Source organism: Schistocerca nitens, chromosome 1, assembly GCF_023898315.1.
Source record: "Schistocerca nitens isolate TAMUIC-IGC-003100 chromosome 1, iqSchNite1.1, whole genome shotgun sequence".
NCBI classification, from domain to species: Eukaryota; Metazoa; Arthropoda; class Insecta; order Orthoptera; family Acrididae; genus Schistocerca; species Schistocerca nitens.
Genome location: NC_064614.1, coordinates 497,604,011 through 497,630,432, shown reverse-complemented (window position 1 = coordinate 497,630,432; position 26,422 = coordinate 497,604,011). Strand labels below are relative to the sequence as shown.

The following is a 26,422-nucleotide window of genomic DNA, read 5'->3' as shown; positions in this document are numbered from 1 at the left end:
CCATATCAGCGACCTCATTAGTCATTAGACATCTTGAGACAGCAGAATGGGACACTCTGCAGAACTCACGGACTTCGAATGTGGCTAGGTGATTGGGTGTAACCCTCAGTCATACATCTGTATGCGAGATTTCCACACTCCTAAATATCCCCAAGTTCACTGTTTCTGATGTGATAGTGAAATGGAAACACAAAGGGACACGTACAGCACAGAAGCGTACAGGCCGACCTCGTCTGTTGACTGACAGAGACTGCTGACAGTTGAAGAGGGTCGTAATGTGAAATAGGCAGACATCTATCCAGACTGTGACACAGGAATTCCAAACTGCATCAGGATCCACTGCAAGTACTATGACAGTTAGGCGGGAGGTGAGAAAACCTGGATTTCACGGTTGAGCGGCTGCTCATAACCCACACATCACGCCGGTAAATGCCAAATGACACCTCGCTTGGTATAAGGAGCATAAACATTTGACAATTGAACAGTGGAAAAGCATTGTGTGGAGTGACGAATCACGGTACACAATGTGGCGATCCGATGGCAGTGTGTGACAAGTGCCCAGTGAATGTCATCTGCCAGTGTGTGTAGTGCCAACAGTAAAATTCGGAAGCGGTGGTTTATGGTGTGGTCATATTTTTCATGGAGGGGGCTTGCACCCCTTGTTGTTTTGCATGGCACTATCACAGCACAGCCCTACATTGATATTTTAAGCACCTTCATGCTTCCCACCATTGAAAAGCAATTCGGGGATGGCGACTGCATCTTTCAACACGATCAAGCATCTGTTCATAATATATGGCCTGTGGCAGAGTGGTTACATGACAATAACATCCCTGTAATTGACTGGCCTGCACAGAGTCCTGACCTGAATCCTATAGAACACCTTTGGGATGAATTGGAATGCCAACTTCATACCAGGTCTCACCGATTGACATCGGTACTTCTCCTCAGTGCACCACTCCGTGAAGAATGGACTGCCAATCCCCAAGAAACCTTCCAGTACCTGACCGAACATATGCCTGCGAGAGTGGAAGTTGTCATCAAGGCTAAGGTGGGCCAACACCGTATTGAATTCCAGCATTACCAATGGAGGGTGCCATGAACTTGTAAGTAATTTTCAGCCAGGTGTCCGTATACTTTTGATCATATAGTGTACGTCCTTTCAGACCAGCAACTTGTATCTTTTAAATATCGAAGGCTGATGTTCCCTTGTCCGGCGACCGTAGAAATTCTATTTGAGAAATGTCATTTTATGAATAACCCAACATTTAAGCTCTCCATGCTAGTCTATCCTGGACAAGTCTCTTCACGTCTGCATAACTATGGCAACCTACATCCGCTTGAACTTGTTCACTGTAGTCACGCCTTGCTCTCCTCCTACAATTTTTACCACTCACTCTTTCACAACCATTATCAAATTAACCATCCCACGATGCCTCAGGATGAGCCCTATCAACTGACTGTGCATTGTACTCAAGTTCAACAGTGCTTTTACTTTTCTATTATTAGATTCAGTGCCTATTCACCAATTATTTGATCTACCAATTTAATATTGAGCATTCTTCTACAGCAAAAGTTCCTCTTTTCTTCTTGTCTGTAGTGTTTACGCTCCAAGTTTCACTTCCTAACTCTTAATATTTACATTAGATACTAATAAATTTCTATTTTTCAGAAAAGCTTTCCTTGTTACTGCAAACCTGATTTTACATCATCTTTATTTCTACCATCATTAATAATTTTACTCCCCTAACAGCAAAAGTCCTCTACTTTTTTAATGTCTCTTTTCCTAATCTAATCCCTTCATCATCATCTGATTTAATTAGAATACATTCCATTATTATTGTTTTGTTATTTTTTTAAATCTTCATCTTGCAGCCTCTTTTCAAGACACTATTCACTCTGCTCAAGTGATTTTGCAAGTCATTTGCTGTCCCTTGCAGAATTACAATAACATCAGCAAAACTTTAATATTTTTCTCTATTCTCCCTAAACTATAATCTTTCCAGATTTCTCCTCGGTTTCTTTAGTCACTTCTCAATGTACAGACTGAATAACATGGGAGATAAGCACCATCCCTCCCTCACTCCCTTCTCGACCACTGCCTCCCTTTCATGTTCTTCAACCCTTATAGTTGCAGCCTGGTTTCTGTACAATTTCTATCACTGCCTCCAGATAGCCATAATGTAGGTACAACCACATCAAAGGTGTTACTGTGTAGAGGTGAGACAAAGATGTGGATCCTGAAGAGGGGCAACAACCATGTCTGTATGACTGACTAACCTGGCCTTGTAACATTACCCAACATGCCCATCCTAGATTGGTATTGCGAATGGCTGAAAGCAAGGGGAAACTACAGCTGTTATATTTCCCAAGGATATGCGGCTCTACTGTATGGCTTAATGATGATGGCATCCTCAATGGTAAAATATTCCAGAGATATAATAGTAAACTTGGATAGCTGAGTGGGGACTACTCAAGAGGATGTTGACACTAGGAGAAATAAAACTGGTATTCTATGGGTCAGAATGTGGAATGTTAGCTCCTTTAATTGGACACGTACATTAAAGAACTTAAAATGAAAATGGATAATTTGAGGTTAGATATAGCAGGACTTAATAAAGTGGAGTGGCAGGAAGAACAGGATTTCTTATCAGGTCAGTGCAATCATGTCAGTCTGGTCCCTTCTCTCTATTCCCTGGGTTAATTGCACCTACAATACAGCCGTATCACTGCCCCATTGCAACAAGGTGCATGGTTCATAAGCAAACAGTGCAACGTAGAAGTAGTAAAAGAAAATAAATGAAACAGCATGCAATGAAAGAGTATATGGTATCGTGAAACCATAACAATACAGAATATCGTAATGTTTGGTATCTACACTGAAGAGCCAAAGAAACTGGCACACCTGCCTAATATTGTGTAAGGCCCTTGCGAGCACAAAGAAGTGCTGCAACACAATGTGGCATGAACTCAACTAATGTCTGAAGTAGTGTTGGAGGGAACTGACACCACAAATCCTGCAGGGCTGCCCATAAATCCATAAGAGTATTGGAGGGGGGTGGGGGGTGGGGGGGAGATCTCCTCTGAACAGTATGTTGCAAGGCATCCCAGATATGTTCAATAATGTTCCTGTCTGGGGAGTTTGGTGGCCAGCGGAAGGGTTTAAATTCAGAAGAGTGTTCCTGGAGCCAGTCTGTAGCAATTCTGGATGTGAGAGGAGTCACATTGTCCTGTTGGAATTGCCCAAGTCTGTCCAAATGCACAGTGGACATGAATGGATGCAGGTGACCAGACAGGATTTTTACATAAATATCACCTGTCAGAGTCAAATCTAGACATATCAGGGGTCTCATATCACTCCAACTGCACATGCACCACAGCATTACAGAGTCTCAACCAGCTTGAACAGTTCCCTGATGACATGCAGGGTCCATGGATTCATGAGGTTGTCTCCACACCCGTACACGTACATCCGCTTGATACAATTTAAAATGACTCGTCCAGCCAGGCAATATGTTTATAGTCATTGACAGTCCAACGTTGGTGTTTACAGGTCAGGTGAAGCATAAAGCTATGAGTTGTGCTGTCATCAAGGGTATAAGAGTGGGCCTTCGGCTCCGAAAGCCCATACTGATGATATTACGTAGAACGGTTTGCATGCTGACACTTGTTGGTGGCCCAGCATTGAAATCTGCAGTCAGAGTTGGTCCTGTTCTTGCAGGATCTTTTTCTGGCCGCAGCAATGTTGGAGAGCTGACGTTTTACCGGTTTCCTGATATTCATGGTACACTCCTACATCACTACCTCAAAGATGCTGTGCCCCATTGCTCATATGCCGGCTATAACTTCACCTTAAAACTCCCTTAAATCTTGATAACCTGCCATTGTAGAAACAGTAAAGGATCTAACAGCTGCACCAGACAGTTGTTGTCCTATATAGGCATTGCCGATTGCAGCACCATATTCTGCCTGTTTACATATCTCTATATTTGATTATGCATGCCCATACCAGTTTCTTTGGCACTTCAGTGTATACCTTGACAAGAAACATGGAAATTGTGGGATTGTATACTGGTGCCATAAAATATATCTTCTTTCACTTTTTATGTTTGTGAAATGGCATTTTACTATTTGTGTTCTGTGACATGAATCTCATGCAGAAGATTCTGAATACACCAAAAAAATCTATAAACATTACATTACTAGAGCAGTTCTGTAACCAGGGCTGATGCAAGCTGTACAACAATACTATGTTTAAGTTGTATGTGGACTCATTAACATGAATTATGTTGCATCCTGATGGGTGGGTCCTACAGAGATATTATTTCATTGCCTGAAAGCATACGGTGTTCCACAGTGTACAAATGTGGATGAAGATTATGTAAAACAGAGTTTAAATTGATTGTTTAACATCAATGTGCTATGTCACACAAATGAGATATGGATCAAATGACTGTAGTATCTAAAATCTAAGAAAAATTCAGGTGTATAAGAAGTTACTGGCATGTTGAATAAAATGCTCAGACGGAGAATTACAACCAATAAGGTATTGCAGGGAAAATATGAGGTCTGTTTAAAACATTCCAGAATATTCGTAAATTCACGCCAATGGTGTGTTGGAGCGAAATGCGGTCGATACCTCTGCACATGCCTGTGTTTAATGTGTAACTGTCAGAAGTCTCATTGTTGTATGTCTGTTAGGTATTGTTCAGTGGTGCATTGAGTAGAACATTGTGTCACATAGTTTGCGAACATCGAGTTTCAGAGTTAGAAAAGCAATGTGTCTGCCCTAAATTTAGTGTAAAACTCAAGAAAACCTTTACAGAAACACATCAAATGATGTAGGAAGCTTATGATGATGAGTGCTTATGCCTACTCGGTTTCACGAATGGTTCACATGGTTTAAAACGGCTGGATGGAATTTAAAGATGACATTCGTTCAGGAGGCCATTAGACATCTACCAATTCCACTCGTGTCAGGAATGTCAACAAAATTTCCATGCCAATCGAAGACTGACTGCCCAAGAGATTGCAGAAGAATGTAACATTTCAATTGGATCATGTCATGAAACTTAACAAAGCTTCTTGGAACACATCGTGTTGCTGCCAAGTTCACTCAACAGCTCATGAGTCAAGAAAAGAAAGACCTCTGCCTCAGAATCTGTGACAAGCTTTTGGATCGTGCAAATGAGAGTGAGATGTTCCTTAAGAGAATCGTAACTGGTGATGAGACGTGGGTCTACACTTATGATGTTGAAACCAAAGTTCACTCTTCACATCGGGTTAGGAAAGGTTGTCCAAGGCCAAAAAAAGCACATCAGGTCAGGTCAAATGCTGAAGCCATCCTGATGGTTTTCTTTGATTTTGAAGGATTAGTTCATCATTGATGCCATAGGGACAAACTGTTAATCTGTGGTACTATCAGGACACATTGTTATGTCTATGAGAAGAAAACAGCCTGAAATATGGCGAGACAGTTCATGGTTCTTGCATTGCGTCAATACACCTGCACATTCATCCTTGTTGGTGTGTGAATACTGCACAAGAAACGAAATCATTGTGCTGTCTCGTCCTCTTTACTCTCCAGACCTGGCCCCTGCAGACCATTTTTTATTTCCAGAGTTGAAAACCATGTTGAAAGGATGAAGATTTGCGACAACAGATGAGATAAAAGAAAATTTGTAAATCGTACTTTTCACAATCCAGCAAGAGGTGTACGAAGACTGCTTCCAAAAGTGGAAACAATGTTGGGAGCAGTGTATCAATTTTGGCAGAGTATTTCAAAGGAGATATGTACAAAAATTAAAAGGTAAGTGTAGAACAATTTTGTGGACAAAGTTTCAGAATTTTCTGAAGAGACCTCGTACATACAATGTCATCTACTCTTACCTAGAGTATGCTCTTCCAGCTGTAGGAGCATAAGCTTATCAACATTAGACATGTATTCTTTGCCGAGATCCCAACAGTTGAATTATGAACTCAAAAGTGACAACACAACTGGTTCATTTACTACCATGTGATGGTCAGACTAAAGACAACACATGTAATTCAGAAACAAAAGGTGTACTGGTCAGCAGCTATGCACTAAACAAAGTGTTGAGCACTTTAATTTGCAGCAACTGAACTGCTGTATATGAATAAAAAGGGGGTGGGACTAAGTAAGATAGATGGAGGATGGGAGGAAGGGGCTGAGAGGGAAGCAGGGATGGGGGCTGGAAAAGAGAGGAAAACAGTATGGGGAGAAAGACAGAAAGAAAGTAACAATGAAAAATCCACTTTCTACTGATGCTGTGTCCTAACTAGTGTTTGTGTGTATGTTTTCATACAAAAAATTAAGTCTGAAAGCTAAGGTATCTCACATCATCTCTTAATAGTGCTTTTCCACCACTCGACACCTCTTCCATATGGCTGCCTTCATTCATAATTTACTTCGTATACAATTTTGAATTTACTGTTATTTAAGTATCATGCCTCCTATCATTAAACTTAAAACACAATCACTGCAACAATAAGTAATGCTCTGTATATATTATTTAACTAGCTGGGGTACCCGGCTTCACTCGGGGAGTTGATATGAAATTGTGTGGTAATTGGAATAAAGGGATAAACTTTAAAGTATAAGAGATATATAGATTTTATTGAAAGCATATTCAAACTATTTACAATACTTGCTTATAAACAAAATTTTTCGTTTTGTTATCCGGGTTATGTATGTACAAATTTTTCGAATTTCCTACTCGAGAACATGCTACGTTAGTTGACCGTGAGAGAAGTGAGAGATTATCCTTGTTCCATTACACAGTTTTGACGAGTTGATGTTTCTGAGCAGTTTTATTGGAGGTTCAGTTCTAAGTCAAAGGCAGTATAATGGCATTCCTGGTACTTGCAAAGAGTTTAGAAATTCTGTAGGTAAGTTCACACTTTCTTCAACGTTTACCGTCATGTCAATCAATCTGCATGTTCTCTCTTCACTGGGAATTTTCTTTTGAATATTGAAGTTGATATCATCAACAATATTATTTTTAGTTGCCAAAATTGCCCTTTCAAATAGTCAGTCCAGATTGGCATAGTTGTGAACAATGTTTGGATAAACTTGGTCGATGAGTTTGTTTTCAGGAGTGGCTATGTAGCCGAAATCACTGTTGAGTTTAATCAGGCCAGCCATCTGGTCAGTAGGATATGTGCCTTCATCTATTTGTAAAATTTGTTGAGCAAAATGTGCAGTTGTTTCGTCTGTTAATAGTTCAGCTCTCATATTTTTCGTTAGTTGCAGTACTTGTACGTGTGGCCAGAGATGTGATTATTCCCCCCCCCTTAAAGCATGAATTGATCCCGTCTGCTGGTGTTGATTTGGTGATAAGTGGAAATGTTTGTCGAAAATCTCCTGAGAGTATGAGTACAGCTCCTCCCATAACTTCAGAATTTCCTCACAAGTCTTATAAAAATCTGTCCGTGACTTCGACAGATTTTTTATGTGCCATTGTGCATTTGTCCCCGGAGATAATTTTAGCTTGCTATAAAAGTTCACCGAATCCAGATGCTCTTGAGATTTTACATACCGGGAATTGTTCATCAGCTATATTCCATGGCAGTTGTACAGTGGAATGGACAGTTTGTCCTCCTTCCGTAAGTGTGGCTGCAATGCTGGATGATGCCAGTGCAACCGCGAAATGCTGTTTACCGTGTATTTCTATCAGCAATAGATTTAAGATTTATTAAAATTCTTTTCCCAGTGCCGCCTGGTGCAACCAAGGAAATAATCCCGTCAGTGTTGTTGTCGATTCAGTCCATGATAATGTTGCAAATTTCATTTTTATTGTCACTGAGGAGTGGTTTGTTGTGAGCAATGTACTGAAGTAGTTCATTGATGTTGTAGCTTTTTTCTTTTGTACGTTTGAAGTGTAGCACACTTATTGCACCTTTTTGTGGTGCTTGCATCCCAAAAGTTGTACTACGTTCTGGTTGCTTAGTTATAAAACATTTATCTTCTAGACAAATGAGTGTTTCATTGAAGATGCCGCCACTGAGTTCGATGGCCAGTTCAGCATGAGCTTGTTGGATTTGGTACAGTATGGCATCATCATATTCTCTTTGAAGGAGTCCCACAGATGTTTTGGATTTGATGGGTTACATGTAGTTCGAATTATTGTGAGTAAGTGTCTCGTTTGTTCTGCTGAGGCTATAAGTGAGGCTTCCTGTAGTGTTAATACCCAGTGGTGGTTGTTTTCCGGTAGTCCTAAGTGTTGGCATGCTTCTCTGTATGTCTGGCTTAGGTAACCATCAACAGTCTTGAGATCTGTGAAACTTGTTGGTTCCTGTATTTCATGTGGCAATGTCTGGAGGTAAAAAATTTTGCGTTGTTCAGATGTACAGTGTATACTTGGCTTATGTATGCTGGCTATCAATATTACTGGATGATCTTCTACTGAAATTCCTTGTTTTTGTTGTTGAAAGATTCTTCTTGTCGCATTCCATGTATGATAGTAGGGATGTTGACATTACTATAATGTTTTCGCGAATGGATCCATTTGGCACATTGGTAAAAAGCTTTTAATGTTGTGTTTTGGGGTTGTTCAATTGTAATTTTTCTGGCAATGTCTTTTATGAAGTAAATTCTCTGTCCATTGTCCAAATGTACTGCTCGACGTTGCACAGCTGGTTCACATTCATATACGAGAAAACCGAAAATCGACCAAGCTGCTTCATTACTGGCGATGTATCTTCCTATTTGGTACAAGAGGATCTCATCATTTCTATTTTGTTGTTCACTGTCTTTGGCTATTTGAAACACTGCTATGTCACTGCCTTTGTTCATATACAGAAATATTTGATGGATTCCACTGAACTGCAGATTCTATGTTTATCTGTGTTTGGAATGTTTTGGAAAGTGCTGTGTTAAGTGGTACGACCCAACGATAGCTATTTCCAGTTCATCGCTGCCTTGTACTCATATTTTTGCTGTGAAGCCACTGTTTTCAGGTAATTATCTTCTGTATTTGGCATAGCCATTAACTCCGATTTTTTTCTCATCCAGGAGTGGTGTGGCACATTTTTTTGTACATTTGACATCACTCATACATTGTGAGATGGGGTTTTAATGGCCTGCATGGTCCATGAATTATGTTATTTACTACTTTGTCATATAGTTCTGGATCTTCTCGTGAACTGGGAAATTCAGCTTGGATTATTTTGTAGATATCTGTGGGATGAATCCTGTGATGCAGCCATACGAGATGAGTGAGACAGTCCTCGTTTGTGCCATCTGATTGTTTACATCCAGCATCTAACAGCTCCAAAGCTGTAATATTTCGTGGTGACATCAATAAATCTTATTTGTTTTTGTCGGAAAACTTGGGATATTATGCCGTGTCAATGCATAGGGGCTTGTCTGTATCTTAGATGCACTTTGATTTCTGCCCACAAAGAGTTGCATGTAAATGTTATCAAGAAGTCATGTCGTCCATATTTTCTTATGTATGTCATGGCATATTAAATGTATTTGTGCATGTCTTGGACTTCTGATGTATGATGAGAGTAAGATTACCATTGTTCCAATGTCATCAATGTTTCTGTCACTTATGATTGCACCTCGAAGGTAGATGTATTCTTCCATGTGTAGTTTCTTGTGGTCCAGTCTTGTCTAAAGTATCCATTCAACTTCTATTTTTGCATACATATCTTCGAGGAATTATTGGAATAAATGGCAAGTGTTGAGAATGTGATTGTATGTTTCATTGCCTCTGATCATTAAGCAGTAAGCATAGAACTCCTTGGAAGTGACTTTTTTGTTTGTTTCTACACCTGTTACAGGTTGGATTTATTTCACATTACAATGACATCCATCCTCTCCATGCAGAAATACTAATGGATATTGGAGGGCACCATACAAACCGCATCTCTTCTTCACTGTACAATTATGTCATGGCTTGTGTTTTCATTGTCCACAATTATGGTGGTGACTTCGTCTATCTGAGGAGCATTAAATCAATGTTCATGTTCTCTGAGTGGTCTTTTGTTGGCTCAACTTATAACTTTATAGTCATCAGAAATCGGGCTAGTGCTGTTTTGAAAATGTGAATCAGTTTATTGTATCTGTGTAAGATCCTCTGTAGATCTTGGTTTACTACTCTTATCAGTCCACTCATATTTGTGCATCGTTGATCAACTGCTGTTTCTTCATTTCTGATGAAATATGCTTGCAGAAATTTATGGTCTTTGTTGGATAGGATAGTGGTAGTAATGATATCATGTTGTGATAGATTTGTCATTGGACAGGAAAAAAAAAAAATTAAAAAATTAAAAAATTAAAAAATCAAAAAAATCATATTTATTAATGTTGATCGAAGTGACACCAAAAGAAGTCATTTGGAAGCAGATGTTGTAAGCTTTTATATTCTGAAGCTAGTGTTTTGATTCTGCAGTTTCCCTGGTCATGTAATGTAAAACTTCCTGTGAAGGTGCTTTTAGTGGTGGTAATCGAATTTTTCCTTTCATGCAACAGAGTCATTGTGTTTCTCTATTGATTTTTTTTCGCATTGCAAAACTGGCAGATGTCATCCGTTTTTCCGATTACGATGTGTTTGTGTGTGTTACATTCTTTTGTCGGGCTGTAGTGGAATGCTTCATTTGTTAGGTTGTACTGTTTGCTTGTCCTCGTCTGCATTTCTTGTAGGGTGATATTTTCATGGCTGGCTTGAGTTCGCTATTGTTTATTGTAAGATTGTGTCACAATTCTTGGTTTTTCAAACCATTCATTTTGTCGTTCTTTAGTTTCTCTGCTTCTCATGGTGGTCATTGTCGCTTGTTGAGAATGTAAATGAGCATCCGTTTCATTTTTTTGGTAAATGTGCTTCACACTCTTCATCTGTCTCATTTTTCTCTGTTCTTTTAATTACTGCCATTTTGCTTCAGAACTAGCAAGATCTCCTCCTCTTTTACATTTGTGTATTGTCTAAAATATAAATCAAATCAACTTTTTATTAATAAGTACACTTTATACATTTTTCACACTTCATTTTCGATTTATATTCAGTAACTGTGCCACTTTGACTACTCACACTTCGTTGTTTGTTTTTATTCACTCACTGCACTACTTTTTTGATTCCTTCCTTCGTCATTGATAAGAAACTGATGTTGAACCCATGATGGGTCTTGCTCTATATACCACTACCAATGGGTGGTAGCACCACCAGCGGCGAATTCCAGAACATACCAAAATGGCTTTGAATGGTCCACACTGTTTCACACCATTCCAAAACATTTGAGAGTGTTCTGGAATGTTCCACAATGATCTGGGATGATCCCGAACATTCTGGAATCTTCCCAAATGTTCCAGAGTATTCCTAAACATTCCAGATCATTTTGGAACATTCTGGAATGTTGTGGAATGCTGTCGAATGATCTAGAATGTTCTAGAAATTTCTACAGGGTGAAACTCCCCAGCCCTTATATCTTCAAAAGCAAGACCTTCAGATAAAAATAGATGGAGGATAGAGGGCTACCACACCATATAACTCCCCTGATCGTACCAGGACTAGTTTCTGAGTTTTCGCAGCACACAAACTGTACACTTATTTTTATAATATATATTGAGTACTGATTAGTATTGCTGACTTTAGGGAAATCGTGGTTTAAATTAGGACTTATGACATCACTCTTTTCATTAACTGTTTTGATTTTTTTTGTTCTTAGCACATGTTCTATTCCAATACGATGTAGAGTTAAAAATGATAGAGACACCAATTAACAGTAACCTAAAGATTAGTATGTAGTAAAGTGACATATATTTAGTCGTTATTCTTCCTACCTGTCCTTCATGGTAGATGACATGCATGTAAGGCTGCACATTTCTCTCCCAACAGATGACTTAGAGGGAAGACTTCCCAGTGGAATATCAACACTGAGTACTGGTCGTTTTGCTGGCCCTTTTGTGTCATAAAGACGTACCTGCAAATCATACATAGTAATAGTGAATTTGATGAAGTGCAACGCAAACAGAATTGCAGTTTTTAAAGAAGTATAACCATAGCTTAATTGTTTACCTGTCCATATTTTGTACAAACAGCCACACTGCGGTCACCATCTGGTAGAAAAACGAGATCAGATGGCCAAATTGGAACTTGCAGCTCAAGCTCATTCTTTCTTACCTAAAAAGCAATAAGTATATTACACTGTAATTGTTAGGATTGCAAAAGGTGAATCTACTAACAAGGGAACCTCCCCATCGCACCCCCCTCAGATTTAGTTATAAGTTGGCACAGTGGGTAGGCCTTGAAAAACTGAACACAGATCAATCGAGAAAACAGGAAGAAGTTGTGTGGAAGTATGAAAAAAATAAGCAAAATATACAAACTGAATAGTCTATGCATATGATATGCAACATCAAGGACAGCCTGAGCTCACGAGCGCTGTGGTCCCGTGGTTAGCGTGAGCAGCTGCAGTACGAGAGGTTCTTGGTTCAAATCTTCCCTCGAGTGAAAATTTTAATTTTTTATTTTCAGACAATTATTATCTGTCTGTCCGTCCGTCCGATGCGATCACTTTTTTGGGAGTGATTATCACATCCACAAGAAAACCTAAATCGGGCAAGGTAGAAGAATCTTTTTACCCATTCGCCAAGTGTACAAGTTAGGCGGTCGACAACATATGCCGTCACCAGTGTCGTATAGAATATATCAGACATGTTTTCCTGTGGAGGAATCGGTTGACCTATGACCTTGCGATCAAACTTTTTCGGTTCCCATTGGATAGGCACGTCCTTTCGTCTACTAATCGCACGGTTTAGCGGTGCGGTCGCAAAACACAGACACTGAACTTATTACAGTGAACAGAGACGTCAATGAACGAACAGACAGATAATAATTGTCTGAAAATAAAAAATTAAAATTTTCACTCGAGCGAAGACTAGATCCAAGGACCTCTCCTACTGCAGTTGCTCACGCTAACCACGGGACCACGGCACTCATGAGCGCATATTTTCCAAGATGTTGCCTACCTTAGCATGGACTACTCAGTTTGTATATTTTGCTTATTTTTTTCATACTTCCACATAACTTCTTCCTGTTTTCTCGATTGATCTGTGTTCAGTTTTTCAAGGCCTATCCACTGTGCCAACTTATAACTAAATCTGAGGGGGGTGCGATGGGGAGGTTCCCTTGTAAGAACAGACAGACAAAAGATAGTGTAGTGAGTTACAGTCTGCTATCCTCTTGAGTAAATATATGTCACATCACATATAGTAAATAATTGAGGAGTAAAGGTAACAACTCACCGAACTGTAAAAGTGTTGCATCACGTGCAAGGGTGACAGCTCCCACCCCTCCCCCTCAAATGCTCAACCACACAGTGGAGACAGAGACCAGGAAGATTACGGGAATGAAGGATATGTTGTACGGATAAATCCCAGCTAAGTAATCTGCCAGGAAGTTTCAGTTCACAAAAGTTAGTGCTGAGGGGAAGTAGACAGATAACACAGGTTTTGAAGCAGCCATTGAAATCAAGCATGTTGTGCTCAAGGGCATGTTGTCTGCTCTTGGCCACAGTTTGGCATTGGCCATTTATTTGAGTGGATAGTTGGTTGGTGGCCATGCCCACAAAAATGCTATTCAGAAGTTGCAGCAGGGCTGATATATGTCATGGCCTCTTTAACAGTTGGCCTTGCTTCTGACACAATAGGATAAGCCTGTGATGGGTTGGAGTAGGATGTGCTGGGTGAGGGAACCAGGCAGGTCATGCAGCTTGGTCTCAACAGTGATATGAACCATGTGGCATGGGATCGGCATAGGATGGACCAGAATATTGTGTAGGTTGAGTGAGCATCAGAATATCATTTGAGGAGGGGCAGAGAGGTTTGTACATATGAGTCCTTAATTTCTGGGCATGATGATAGATAGTCGAAGTGTTGGCAAAGGATATGGTTCAGTCGCTCTAATCTGGGATGAGTCTGAGTGATGTGAGAGGTGCTCCCCTTCTCTCCTGTTCACTTACCTTTATTCCTAAATTATTTACATTCTGCCAAAACTTTCCATAACCTATATTACAATGATAGACTGAATATTAAATGGTAAGACTGACATAAGGTCCTAAGTGTCTGCCCTGATAGTTAAGTGGTCAGCGTGACAGATTGCCATCCTACGGGCCCGGTTTCGATTCGTGGCTGGGTCGGAGATTTTCTCCGCTCAGGGACTGGGTGTTGTGTTGTCTTCATCATCATTTCATCACCATCCGGCGCACAGGTCGCCCAATGTGGCGTCGAATGTAATAAGATCTGCACAAAGGCGGCTGGACCTGCCCTGCAAGGGGCCTCCCGGCCAATGACGACAAATGCTCATTTCCAGTTTCCAAGGTCCTAAGTTCTTTAAGTAAAAAGACCAATGCAGAAGTCAACATACAACAGAGTCTAGAAAAGTAATAAAGAAAAAAAAAAGTCCACAGTGGCAACAATGTAGGCCTGTAGCAAAAGATGAAGTTTTCAGAAAAAATGCCTCATTAAACAAGAACCATGAAGAGTCTGTATTACAAACTCAGTGAGAAAGTTGTACCTTGTACTAATTAATGATGGCACTGGAAACATTGCATCAAATGGTGTTCAAAAAGGAAATACCACTTTTGATGGATAACAATGGTAACTGTGGGCAAAAATTTGTGTCATTAAAATCATAATGAATAATTAATTTGGTAATGGAGGGAAGTGTGTGGGCTAAAAATTGTAGAGAGAGTCCAAGGTTTGACTATAGTAAAGAGGTTGAAATTCATGTCTGCTGCAGTAGTTACGCAGAGATAAAGAGACTTACGCAAGACAGACTAGCATGGTGAGTTGCATGAAGTCGGTTTCAGAATAAGGACCACAACAATAACAATAATATTACTTTCAGACGATTTGACAGAGGAAACATGAGAGGAAGATTTATGATTTCACACCTGCTTAAACACAACTGTCAAAAGTCAGCAAAATAAAACAGAGATTCACACACTGATGTCTTCTTTACGTACATCAGTGATGAAAGAATAGTTATATTACTGGATGACCTGTATTCATTGCTTAAATTCATACAAAAGATGAAACATTTACTTTTTCATATTTTCCACTAAGAAAATACTGTACAAATTAAATAAAAGTGCAGCAACTAATTAGTAGGAAAGGTTATGGGTTTTACAGAAAAATTTTGTGGGAGAGATGAGTGTCAGAGGTTACCAAATCAGATGAATAAGGTTGATCTTCCAACACTATGTTCAAAAGGCCTCACTTTTACTATGGGCAGATCAATTATTCTGGGAAGTGAACTTTTTTTTTGTGGAAACTTCCTGTTTGGGACATTATTCAATGTGGATTGTGTTGAAGAGAAGTACAGTCACATTACATTTTGTGAATGAAGGACCAAACTCCTTATAAACCTTTAGTAACTTCTCTTAAACTTTCCAATACAGAGAATCTGATGACAGCATGGTATTTCAGTCTATCAATAGGAACAAAACTCATGCAACATGACTACCTTAATAAGCAGTATAAACAAATATACTCTACAGACTGTGGTGACACTTGACTTGCGTAATTGCATAACATATAGCAACATTTAAAAACAATTATTGGATATCCAAGTCATCTCTAGTCCATGCAGAGAACATTACCCTTTGTCCTTATTATCAATTATAAGGACAACAAATATAAGCTCAACAGCAACAGCTGATTCTCTCTCTCTCTCTTTTCTGTCTGTAGGGGTGTCAAATGTGATCATTATTCATCACATTTTATTAACTGAGAGATTCTTAGAAATGTTGTTGTTGTTGTTGTTGTTGTTGTCTTCAGTCCAGAGACTGGTTTGATGCAGCGCTCCCTGCTACGCTAACCTGTGCGAGCTTCTTCATCTCCCAGTACCTACTGCAACCTACATCCTTCTGAATCTGTTTAGTGTATTCATCTCTTGGTCTCCCTCTACGATTTTTACCCTCCACACTGCCCTCCAATACTAAATTGGTGATCCCTTGATGCCTCAGAATATGTCCTACCAACCGATCCCTTCTTCTAGTCAAGTTGTGCCACAAATTTCTCTTCTCCCCAATTCTATTCAATACCTCCTCATTAGTTATGTGATCTACCCATCTAATCTTCAGCATTCTTCTGTAGCACCACATTTCGAAAGCTTCTATTCTCTTCTTGTCTAAACTATTTATCTTCCACATTTCACTTCCATACATGGCTACATTCCATACAAATACTTTCAGAAACGACTTCCTGACACTTAAATCTATACTAGATATTAACAAATTTCTCTTCTTCAGAAACACTTTCCCTGCCATTGCCAGTCTACATCTACATCTACATGATTACTTTGCAATTCACATTTAAGTGCTTGGCAGAGGGTTCATCATACCGCGATCATACTATCTCTCTACCATTCCACTCCCGAACAGCGCGCGGGAAAAACGAACACCTAAACCTTTCTGTTCGAGCTCTGATTTCTCTTATTTTATTTTGATGATCATTCCTACCTATGTAGGTTGGGCTCAACAAAATATTTTCACATTTGGAAGAGAAAGTTGATGACTGAAATTTCGTAAATAGATCTCGCCGCGACAAAAAACGTCTTTGCTTTAATGACTTCCATCCCAACTCGCATATCATATCTGCCACATTCTCTCCCCTATTACGTGATAATACAAAACGAGCTGCCCTTTTCTGCATCCTTTCGAAGTCCTCCGTCAATCCCACCTGGTAAGGATCCCACACTGCACGGCAATATTCTAACAGAGGACGAACGAGTGTAGTGTAAGCTGTCTCTTTAGTGGACTTGTTGCATCTTCTAAGTGTCCTGCCAATGAAACGCAACCTTTGGATCGCCTTCCCCACAGTATTATCTATGTGGTCTTTCCAACTGAAGTTGTTCGTAATTTTAATACCCAGGTACTTAGTTGAATTGACAGCCTTGAGAATTGTACTATTTATAGAGTAATCAAATTCCAACGGATTTCTTTTGGAACTCATGTGGATCACCTCACACTTTTCGTTATTTAGCGTCAACTGCCACCTGCCACACCATACAGCAATCTTTTCTAAATCGCTTTGCAACTGATACTGGTCTTCGGATGACCTTACTAGACGGTAAATTATAGCATCATCTGCAAACAACCTAAGAGAACTGCTCAGATTGTCACCCAGGTCATTTATATAGATCAGGAACAGCCGAGGTCCCAGGACGCTTCCCTGGGGAACACCGGATATCACTTCAGTTTTACTCGATGATTTGCCGTCTATTACTACGAACTGCGACCTTCCTGACAGGAAATCACGAATCCAGTCGCACAACTGAGACGATACCCCATAGGCCCGCAGCTTGATTAGAAGTCGCTTGTGAGGAACGGTGTCAAAAGCTTTCCGGAAATCTAGAAATACGGAATCAACTTGAGATCCCCCGTCGATAGCGGCCATTGCTTCGTGCGAATAAAGAGCTAGCTGCGTTGCACAAGAACGATGTTTTCTGAAACCATGCTGATTACGTATCAATAGATCGTTCCCTTCAAGGTGATTCATAATGTTTGAATACATTATATGCTCCAAAACCCTACTGCAAACCGACGTCAATGATATAGGTCTGTAGTTCGATGGATTACTCCTACTACCCTTCTTAAACACTGGCGCGACCTGTGCAATTTTCCAATCTGTAGGTACAGATCTATCGGTGAGCGAGCGGTTGTATATGATTGCTAAGTAGGGAGCTATTGTATCAGCGTAATCTGAAAGGAACCTAATCGGTATACAATCTGGACCTGAAGACTTGCCCGTATCCAGCGATTTGAGTTGCTTCGCAACCCCTAAGGTATCTACTTCTAAGAAACTCATGCTAGCAGCTGTTCGTGTTTCAAATTCTGGAATATTCCATTTGTCTTCCCTGGTGAAGGAATTTTGGAAAACTGCATTCAATAACTCCGCTTTAGTGGCACAGTCGTCGGTAACAGTACCATCGGCACTGCGCAGCGAAGGTATTGACTGCGTCTTGCCGCTTGTGTACTTTACATACGACCAGAATTTCTTCAGATTTTCTACTAAATTTCGAGACAATGTTTCGTTGTGGAACCTATTAAAGGCATTTCGCATTGAAGTGCGTGCGAAATTTCGCGCGACTGTAAATTTTAGCCAATCTTCGGGATTTCGTGTTCTTCTGAACTTCGCATGCTTTTTCCGTTGCCTCTGCAACAGCGTTCGGACCTTTTTTGTGTACCATGGGGGATCAGTTCCATCTCTTGCCAATTTATGAGGTATGAATCTCTCAATTGCTGTTGCTACTATATCTTTGAATTTGAGCCACATCTCGTCTACATTTGCATAGTCAGTTCGGAAGGAATGGAGATTGTCTCTTAGGAAGGCTTCTTGTGACACTTTATCCGCTTTTTTAAATAAAATTATTTTGTGTTTGTTTCTGGTGGATTTGGAAGAAATGGTATTGAGCCTAGCTACAACGACATTGTGATCACTAATTCCTGTATCAGTCATGATGCTCTCTATTAGCTTTGGATTGTTTGTGGCTAAGAGGTCAAGTGTGTTTTTGCAACCATTTAAAATTTGCGTGGGTTCGTGGACTAACTGCTCGAAATGATTTTCGGAGAAAGCATTTAGGACAATCTCGGAAGATGTTTTCTGCCTACCACCGGTTTTGAACAAGTATTTTTGCCAACATATCACGGGAAGGTTGAAGTCCCCACCAACTATAACCGTATGAGTGGGGTATTTATTTGTTACGAGACTCAAATTTCATCTGAACTGTTCAGCAACTATATCATCGGAGTCTGGGGGTCGGTAGAAGGAGCCAATTATTAACTTTGTTCGGCTGTTAAGTATAACCTCCACCCATACCAATTCGCATGGAATATCTACTTTGACTTCACTACAAGATAAACCACTACTGACAGACACAAACACTCCACCACCAATTCTGCCTAATCTATCTTTCCTGAACACCGCCTGAGACTTCGGAAAAATTTCGGCAGAACTTCTTTCAGGCTTTAGCCAGCTTTCTGTACCTATAACGATTTCAGCTTCTGTGCTTTCTATTAGCGCTTGAAGCTCAGGGACTTTCCCAGCACAACTACAACAATTTAAAAACTACAATTCTGACTGTTGATCCAAGCACGTCCTGTATTTGCCATGCACCCTTTGAGATTGCAGCCCACCCCGTACTTTCCCGAGGGCTTCTAACCTAAAAAAACCACCCAGTCCACGCCACACAGCCTCCGCTACCCGTGTAGCCACCAGCTGAGTGTAGTGAACTCCTGACCTATTCAGTGGTACCCGAAACCCCACCAGCCTATGGCGCAAGTCAAGGAATCTGCTGCCAACACGGTCGCAAAACCATCTGAGCCTCTGATTCAGACCCTCCACCCGGCTCTGCACCCAAGGTCCGCAGTCGGTTCTGTCAATGATGCTGCAGATGGTGAGCTCTGCCTTATCTCGTTAAGCAAGACCGGCAGCCTTCACCAAATCAGATAGCCGCTGGAATCCAGAGAGAATTTCCTCAGATCCAAAGCGACACATGTCATAAATGCCGACATGTGCCATCACCTGCAGCTGGCTGCAACCTGTGCTCTTCATGGCATCCGGAAGGACCCTTTCCACATCAGGAATGACTCCACCTGGAATGTACACGGAGTGCACACTGGATTTCTTCCCCTCCTTAGCCTCCATATCCCAAAGGGGCCCCATTACGCGCCTAACATTGGAGCTCCCAACTACCAATAAGCCCACCCTCTGCGATTGCCCGGACCTTGAAGGCTGAGAATCATCCTCTGAAACAGGGCAGGCAGCTGCATCTGGCTCAGCCAGAGACAGTACCTGAAACCTGTTTGTCAGACGCACTGGGGAGGCTTTCTGATCAGCCTCCGGGGACGTCTTTCGCTGTCTGCCACGCCTTGGAACGACCTCCCAATCAACCACAGGCGAGGGCTCAGCCCCAATGCGGGCAGCAACCAGGGCAACCACAGCGGCAGACCGATCTGGGGACAGACGGGACGAGGTTGACATCCCCGTGATACCCAAGTCCGGCTCACCACAGTGGTGCCCATTGGCAACAGCCTCAAGCTGTGCGACCGAAGTCAGCGCCGCCTGCAGCTGTGAGTGAAGGGATGCCAACTCAGCCCTCATCCGAACACAGCAATCACAGTCCCTGCCCATTCTAATCGATGTTGAACAACAGTTACTGAAACACGAGTCCGTGCCTAGATAAAGCAAGGGAAACACGCAAAGAATATATGAACTAACCTGTACAAATGCCTAACGACTGCGCTACAATCTGCCTGAATTTACGATTACAGTAACTAAAACTCGAAATTACACCTCCTATACGAAACTCACACACAATTTAAGTAAGAATCTATGAAATAAACACAGAAAAGAAGCCATATACGTATCTTTCTGCACTTTATATTATGATATTATATATCATTAATTTGGAATGTTTCCCTCTATTGTAATCATATCATTAATTTGGAATGTTTCCCTCTATTATAATCATATCATTAATTTGGAATGTTTCCCTCTATTATAATCATATCTTTCTGCACTTTCTTAGAAATACAAGCATTTTTTTCTTTTTGCAGATTAAATCTTTATGAAGAGTTAATTCAATGTAAAACTCGGCAAACTTTTCAATGTTGCTGTTTTCTCCAAATGTGTTCTACATAATCTAAAGTCCTAAGCACTGAAATACTGAATTCTTGAACTGTCTCATTCTCTCTTTTCTGCTGCCACATTTAAATAATAATAATAATAATAATAATAATATCAGCAGAGACCATGTGCACCACTGCAGATTTTTGAAGGCATGCAGCTCTATAGATAGACCATCACTTATCCAGGAACTAGAAGAGAGGGGACTTGATTAGAAAATAGAGAACATTATCAGGCAGACACTAACAAATGCCACATCCAAAATTTAATTTACGTTAGAGTTATCAGAGTCCTTCAAGGTTAGGACTAGAGTGATACAGGGCGATGGTATTTAACCATTACTGTTCAATATATTATTACATAAAGCTGTCAGGGAATGGGAAAAAGAACTGAAGATACAGGGACTTTACAAATCAACCAGGCTAGGAAGAAAAACAAAGGACCTACATGTTGGCTGTCTGAGACTGGCTGATGATCTGGTAATACTCACAGATAACAGAGAAACTAGAATAAAACAAATCTAGGTCCTGCAAGAGAAGGCTGAAAAGGTCAGAATATAGATCACCTTCAATAAAACAGAACACATGTCAAACTAAAAAGATAATGACAAAATGTTGAGAGGCAGATTATGTCAACTGGGTTGGGTGACTTTAATTCATCAATGCAATTACCTAGGACTGAGATACAACTTGGTGGAGATAAAATTTCTGATAATGTTCTCTGGATCAGGTGACAGAGGATTTAGGTTCACTCTGTAAAGGATTTACCAGGGAAGACACCGTGGTTATTGTGGGAGGGCCAGGGAACAGCATCGACACAGATCCTGGGTACAGTATAGAGTGTGAGCTGGTAAAGATTGCGTCGGCATCGAGACACACCAATGTTGAATTTGTATCTGTCCTGAGACGCCATGACCGGCCTCATTTGAACTCTTCTGTTGGGAGAGTTAATTTGGAGTTGGAACGGCTGCTTGGGTCGGGTGCGGGGGCTCATATTGGTGTGGTTCCTGTTGATTATCTCAGTAGGTGGGACTATACCAGGCACGGCCTACATCTCAACAGGAAAGGGAAGGGGAAACTGGCTGGGGTAATAGCAGGAAATTTAAGGGGGGGAGGCACTGCCATGAATGGTAAAATACCAGTGGTTATAGGTGTTGGAGCAGCACCTTTTTTAGGATAGGTAAGACAGAAAGATGTCAAGTTCTACGAGAGGTCAGGATTGAAACAAATCTTCAGTTTAGGAAAGAAATTAAACAGCACAATTCTAGCACATTGGATCACCAATCACAGCTATCAATTATAAATTTTCACCAATCACCAGAAATTTTATCTCCACCAAGTTGTATCTCAGTCCTAGGTAATTGCATTGATGAATTAAAGTCACCCAACCCAGTTGACATAATCTGCCTCTCTGAACGCCGTGTGACCACTGGTATAGGAACTAGGCCTAAGCACAATGAGAAACTCAGACAGGAGAGTACTGCAAATGTTAGAATAAGGAAAGGTTCCCATAAAAGTATAATTAAAAATAATGTAAGTATATTTCATCAAAATACTGGGAGTTTAAAGAATAAAGTAGATGAGCTTCTGGTTTGTTTAGAAGATTTAGAAGCTGAGAATGAAATAGATATACTATGCCTGTCTGAGCATCACATTGTTACTGATATGGATAAGGTAAATGTAAGTGGATATAAGCTCTCTGCACATGTAATGAGAGAAAATATGGAGAAAGGAGGAGTTGCCATATATGTCAAAAGTTATCATTGTGCAAAAAGTATAGAAACAAAAAAGTTTTGTGTAGAGAAACATATAGAAGCATGTGCCTGTGAGCTTAAATTAAATAAAGGCACATTTATAATTGTATCTGTATATAGGTCCCCATCAGGAAATTTTCATCTATTTCTGAAAAATTTGGACTCCTTGTTGTGCTATCTGTCAGACAGGGGGAAGTAAATTATTATTTGTGGGGACTTCAATGTAGATTCTCTGAAAGAGGGTAATAGGAAAAATGACCTTGAAGTATTACTCGGTTCTTTCAATTTGACACCCGTTATTGATTTTCCTACTCGGGTGGTAAAGGATAGCAGCTCACTGATAGATAACTTCTTTATAAACCAAGATAAGTTTAACCAGATAAATGCTCAGCCTGTTGAGAATGATCTTTCTGATCATGGTGCACAGCTAGTTACAATATATGACATAGCTCCATTCAGCAGTACTAAACAGTCCTCCAAAGTAGTACGTCCAGTCAATGATTTAACAATTGCAAATTTCAGGGAAGGCCTACAGCAGTTAGACTGGGATGAGGTGTACCGTGAACCTGATGCCAATTTAAAATATAATTTATTTCATGACATTTTTGTAAATGCATTTGAAAACTGCTTCCCCAAGAAAATAGTTAAATATACTCGTAAGAAACCTTGTAACAAACCATGGCTTACTAAGGATATAAAAATATCTTGTAACCGGAAAAGGGAAATGTATCTGACAGCAAGAAAGAGTAGTGACCCAGAAACTATCAAACATTATAAAAACTACTGTGTTATATTAAGAAAAGTTATTAAAAAATCCAGGAGTATGTGTATCATGTCTGAAATCAGCAACTCTGATAATAAAATTAAAACAATTTGGAATATTATTAAAAGAGAAACAGGTCAACCAAGAGCAGAGGAAGACAGTATTACCATCAAATTGAATGAAAACTTTACGAACAAAAAGTCAGAAGTTGAAAATATTTTTAATAATCATTTTCTAAATGTTGTGGATATAGTAGGATCCAGGTGTTCATTAGAAGATGCTAGGCTGTTAATGGAAGAGGCCATACCTATGCAATTTGATACAATTGAAGTCTCACCCACTTCTCCCTCTGAAATTAGGAAAATAATACACTTGCTTAAAAGCAAAAACTCACATGGAATTGATGGCATTTCCAGCAAAATACTAAAAGCTTGTTCTCAACAGATAAGTAAGATTCTCAGCCACCTGTGTAATAGCTCTCTGGAACAGGGCATTTTCCCTGATAGACTGAAATATGCTATTGTTATACCTTTGCATAAAAAGGGGGATAGATCTGATGTCAACAATTACCGTCCAATCTCCCTTCTAACAGCTTTATCCAAAATTTTTGAGAAAGTAATGTATTCAAGAGTAGCTTCACATATCTGTAAAAATGAAGTACTAACAAAATGTCAGTTTGGTTTCCAGAAAGGTTTTTCAACAGAAAATGCCATATATGCTTTCACCAGTCAAATTTTGAATGATCTGAATAACCGAACACCACCCATTGGGATTTTTTGTGATCTCTCAAAGGCTTTTGATTGTGTAAATCATGAAATTCTGCTAGACAAGCTCAAGTATTGTGGCATGAGTGGGACAGTGCACAAATGGTTTAATTCGTACCTAACTGGAAGAGTGCAGAAAGTTGAAATAAGTAGTTCTCGTAACATGCAAAGATCAGCACATTCCTCAAACTGGGGAACTATCAAGAATGGGGTTCCACAAGGGTCAGTCTTGGGTCCTTTGTTGTTCTTATTATATATTAATGACTTGCCATTCTATATTCATGAAGAGGCAAAGTTAGTTCTCTTTGCTCATGATACAAGTATAGTAATCACACCTGACAAACAAGAATTAACTGATGAAATTGTCAATAATGTCTTTCAGAAAATTACTAAGTGGTTCCTTGTAAACGGACTCTCACTGAATTTTGATAAGACACAGTACATACAGTTCCGTACAGTGAATGGTATGACGCCATTAATAAATATAGACCTTAATCAGAAGCATATAGCTAAGGTAGAATATTGCAAATTTTTAGGTGTGTCCACTGATGAGAGATTAAATTGGAAGAAACATTGATGATCTGCTGAAACGTCTGAGTTCAGCTACTTATGCAATAAGGGTCATTGCAAATTTTGGTGATAAACATCTTAGTAAATTAGCTAACTACGCCTATTTTCACTCATTGCTTTCATATGGCATCATATTTTGAGGTAATTCATCACTGAGGAATAAAGTATTTATTGCACAAAAGCGTGTAATCAGAATAATAGCTGGAGTCCACCCAAGATCATCCTGCAGACATTTATTTAAGGATCTGGGGATATTCACAGTAGCTTCTCAGTATATATACTCTCTTATGAAATTTGTTATTAACAACCAAACCCAATTCAAAAGTAATAGCAGTGTGCATAATTACAATACTAGGAGAAAGGATGATCTTCACTATTCAAGATTAAATCTAACTTTGGCACAGAAAGGGGTGAATTATACTGGCACTAAAGTCTTTGGTCACTTACCAAATAGTATCAAAAGTCTGACAGATAACCAACAAGTATTTAAGAAGAAATTAAAAGAATTTCTGAATGACAACTCCTTCTACTCCATAGAGGAATTTTTAGATATAAATTAAGGGAAAAAAATATATTAAAAAAAATAATAAAAAATAAAAAAAATAAAGAAAAACAAAAAAAACACAATAAAATAAAGTTGTTATATTAACTTAAGTATGTTGTTAAATTAACCTAATTATGTCATGTATTGGAAAATTCGACTCGTTCCACATCATTACGAAATATCATATTCATGATCCATGGAACTAGTATTAAAGAAAAAGAAGAAGAAAAAAGAGATCAGGAGAGTTCACAAATGATACAGGCAAATGGGATAGATGAAGAAGTGCACTTATAGAGAAATCAAACAATGACTAGAGCATTGTGGAAGAATGGCAATATTTACAATAAATCATGCTTAGAATGTAATGTAAAAGTGAGGCATTACAACAATTCATCAAGCCATTAACCTTACAGCATCAGAAATGCTGGTCATGGATTGGAAATATGCATTACAAAATATCAAGAAACTCGATATAAGAATCAGTCAAAATACTACAGCCCAATAAGAGAGAACAAGGGTACACACTGCAGAGAAGACAGGAGACCGAGCAGATATCTAACATACTATGTAACGTGAAGAAACATCAATTGAAATTTTACGGGCATATCGAAAGAATGCCAGACACCCAACAAACTAAACAGATCTTGGAGTACACAGAAAGCATTAAGAACATAAAGTGGATCCCCGAAGTCAAAAAAGTCCTGGTATAACACACTCAGAAATATGGAAGACAGACAAAGATTCAACCAGAAACTTCTCAAGTGGAATCTAAGCCAAAAGTGCAAGAGATTCAAGACAGGAAAAACTTGATTGGAAGAAAGGAAGAAAATGCACAGTGCAAAGATGAAAGAAGAATGGTGCCTAAGAAAAACTCTCACGAAGTAGATGCTTCATGCTGTCATCTAGTGGCCTTGTAGGTGTGACTTTGCTGCACCTTAGTAAGTAGAAAGCTTTTGTATCTTCCTTCGCAAATCGTGTAGTACCACTGACAGACGATTACTAAAGTAAAGTGTCTGTCAGCAGTACTAGCTTGCATCTTAGCTTGCATCTACTCGAAACAGCTATGTACATGCTAAGGTTATGTAATAACATGTACATTTACAAGCATATTGAGGCTCATGACTCAGTTCATATGCACTGATTGATAGCTATACTGTTGCTGAAATTTAGATCTGCAATTAAGTACAGACTGAATTGTGACTGACTGCTGACTTCCTTCGTGTTTGAATTACATCACATTCGCTGTGCACAATGGTTACAATGGAATCCAACCTGATGACTCTAAAACAGTTTACTTAGGAAATCAAAATGTTGTGGCATTAATGACATCTTATCAGACATTTATTCAGTCTTGTCTTCATACCAGAAACCA

The 26,422-nt window shown here is 39.6% G+C and overlaps 1 protein-coding gene across 2 annotated transcripts in view; it reads right to left on the bottom strand.

Annotated features, from left to right (window-relative positions):
- Window positions 1-26,422, bottom strand: part of LOC126236159 (WD repeat-containing protein 74) — a 106,513-nt gene that overhangs the window by 43,627 nt on the left and 36,464 nt on the right. For both annotated transcript variants that reach the window (XM_049945258.1, XM_049945249.1), the window contains 2 exons: window positions 12,042-12,146; window positions 11,807-11,946 (listed from right to left, as the gene is read on the bottom strand). In XM_049945258.1, coding sequence (XP_049801215.1) covers window positions 11,807-11,946; window positions 12,042-12,146 — 245 coding nt within the window. The remainder of the gene's footprint in view (window positions 1-11,806; window positions 11,947-12,041; window positions 12,147-26,422) is intronic.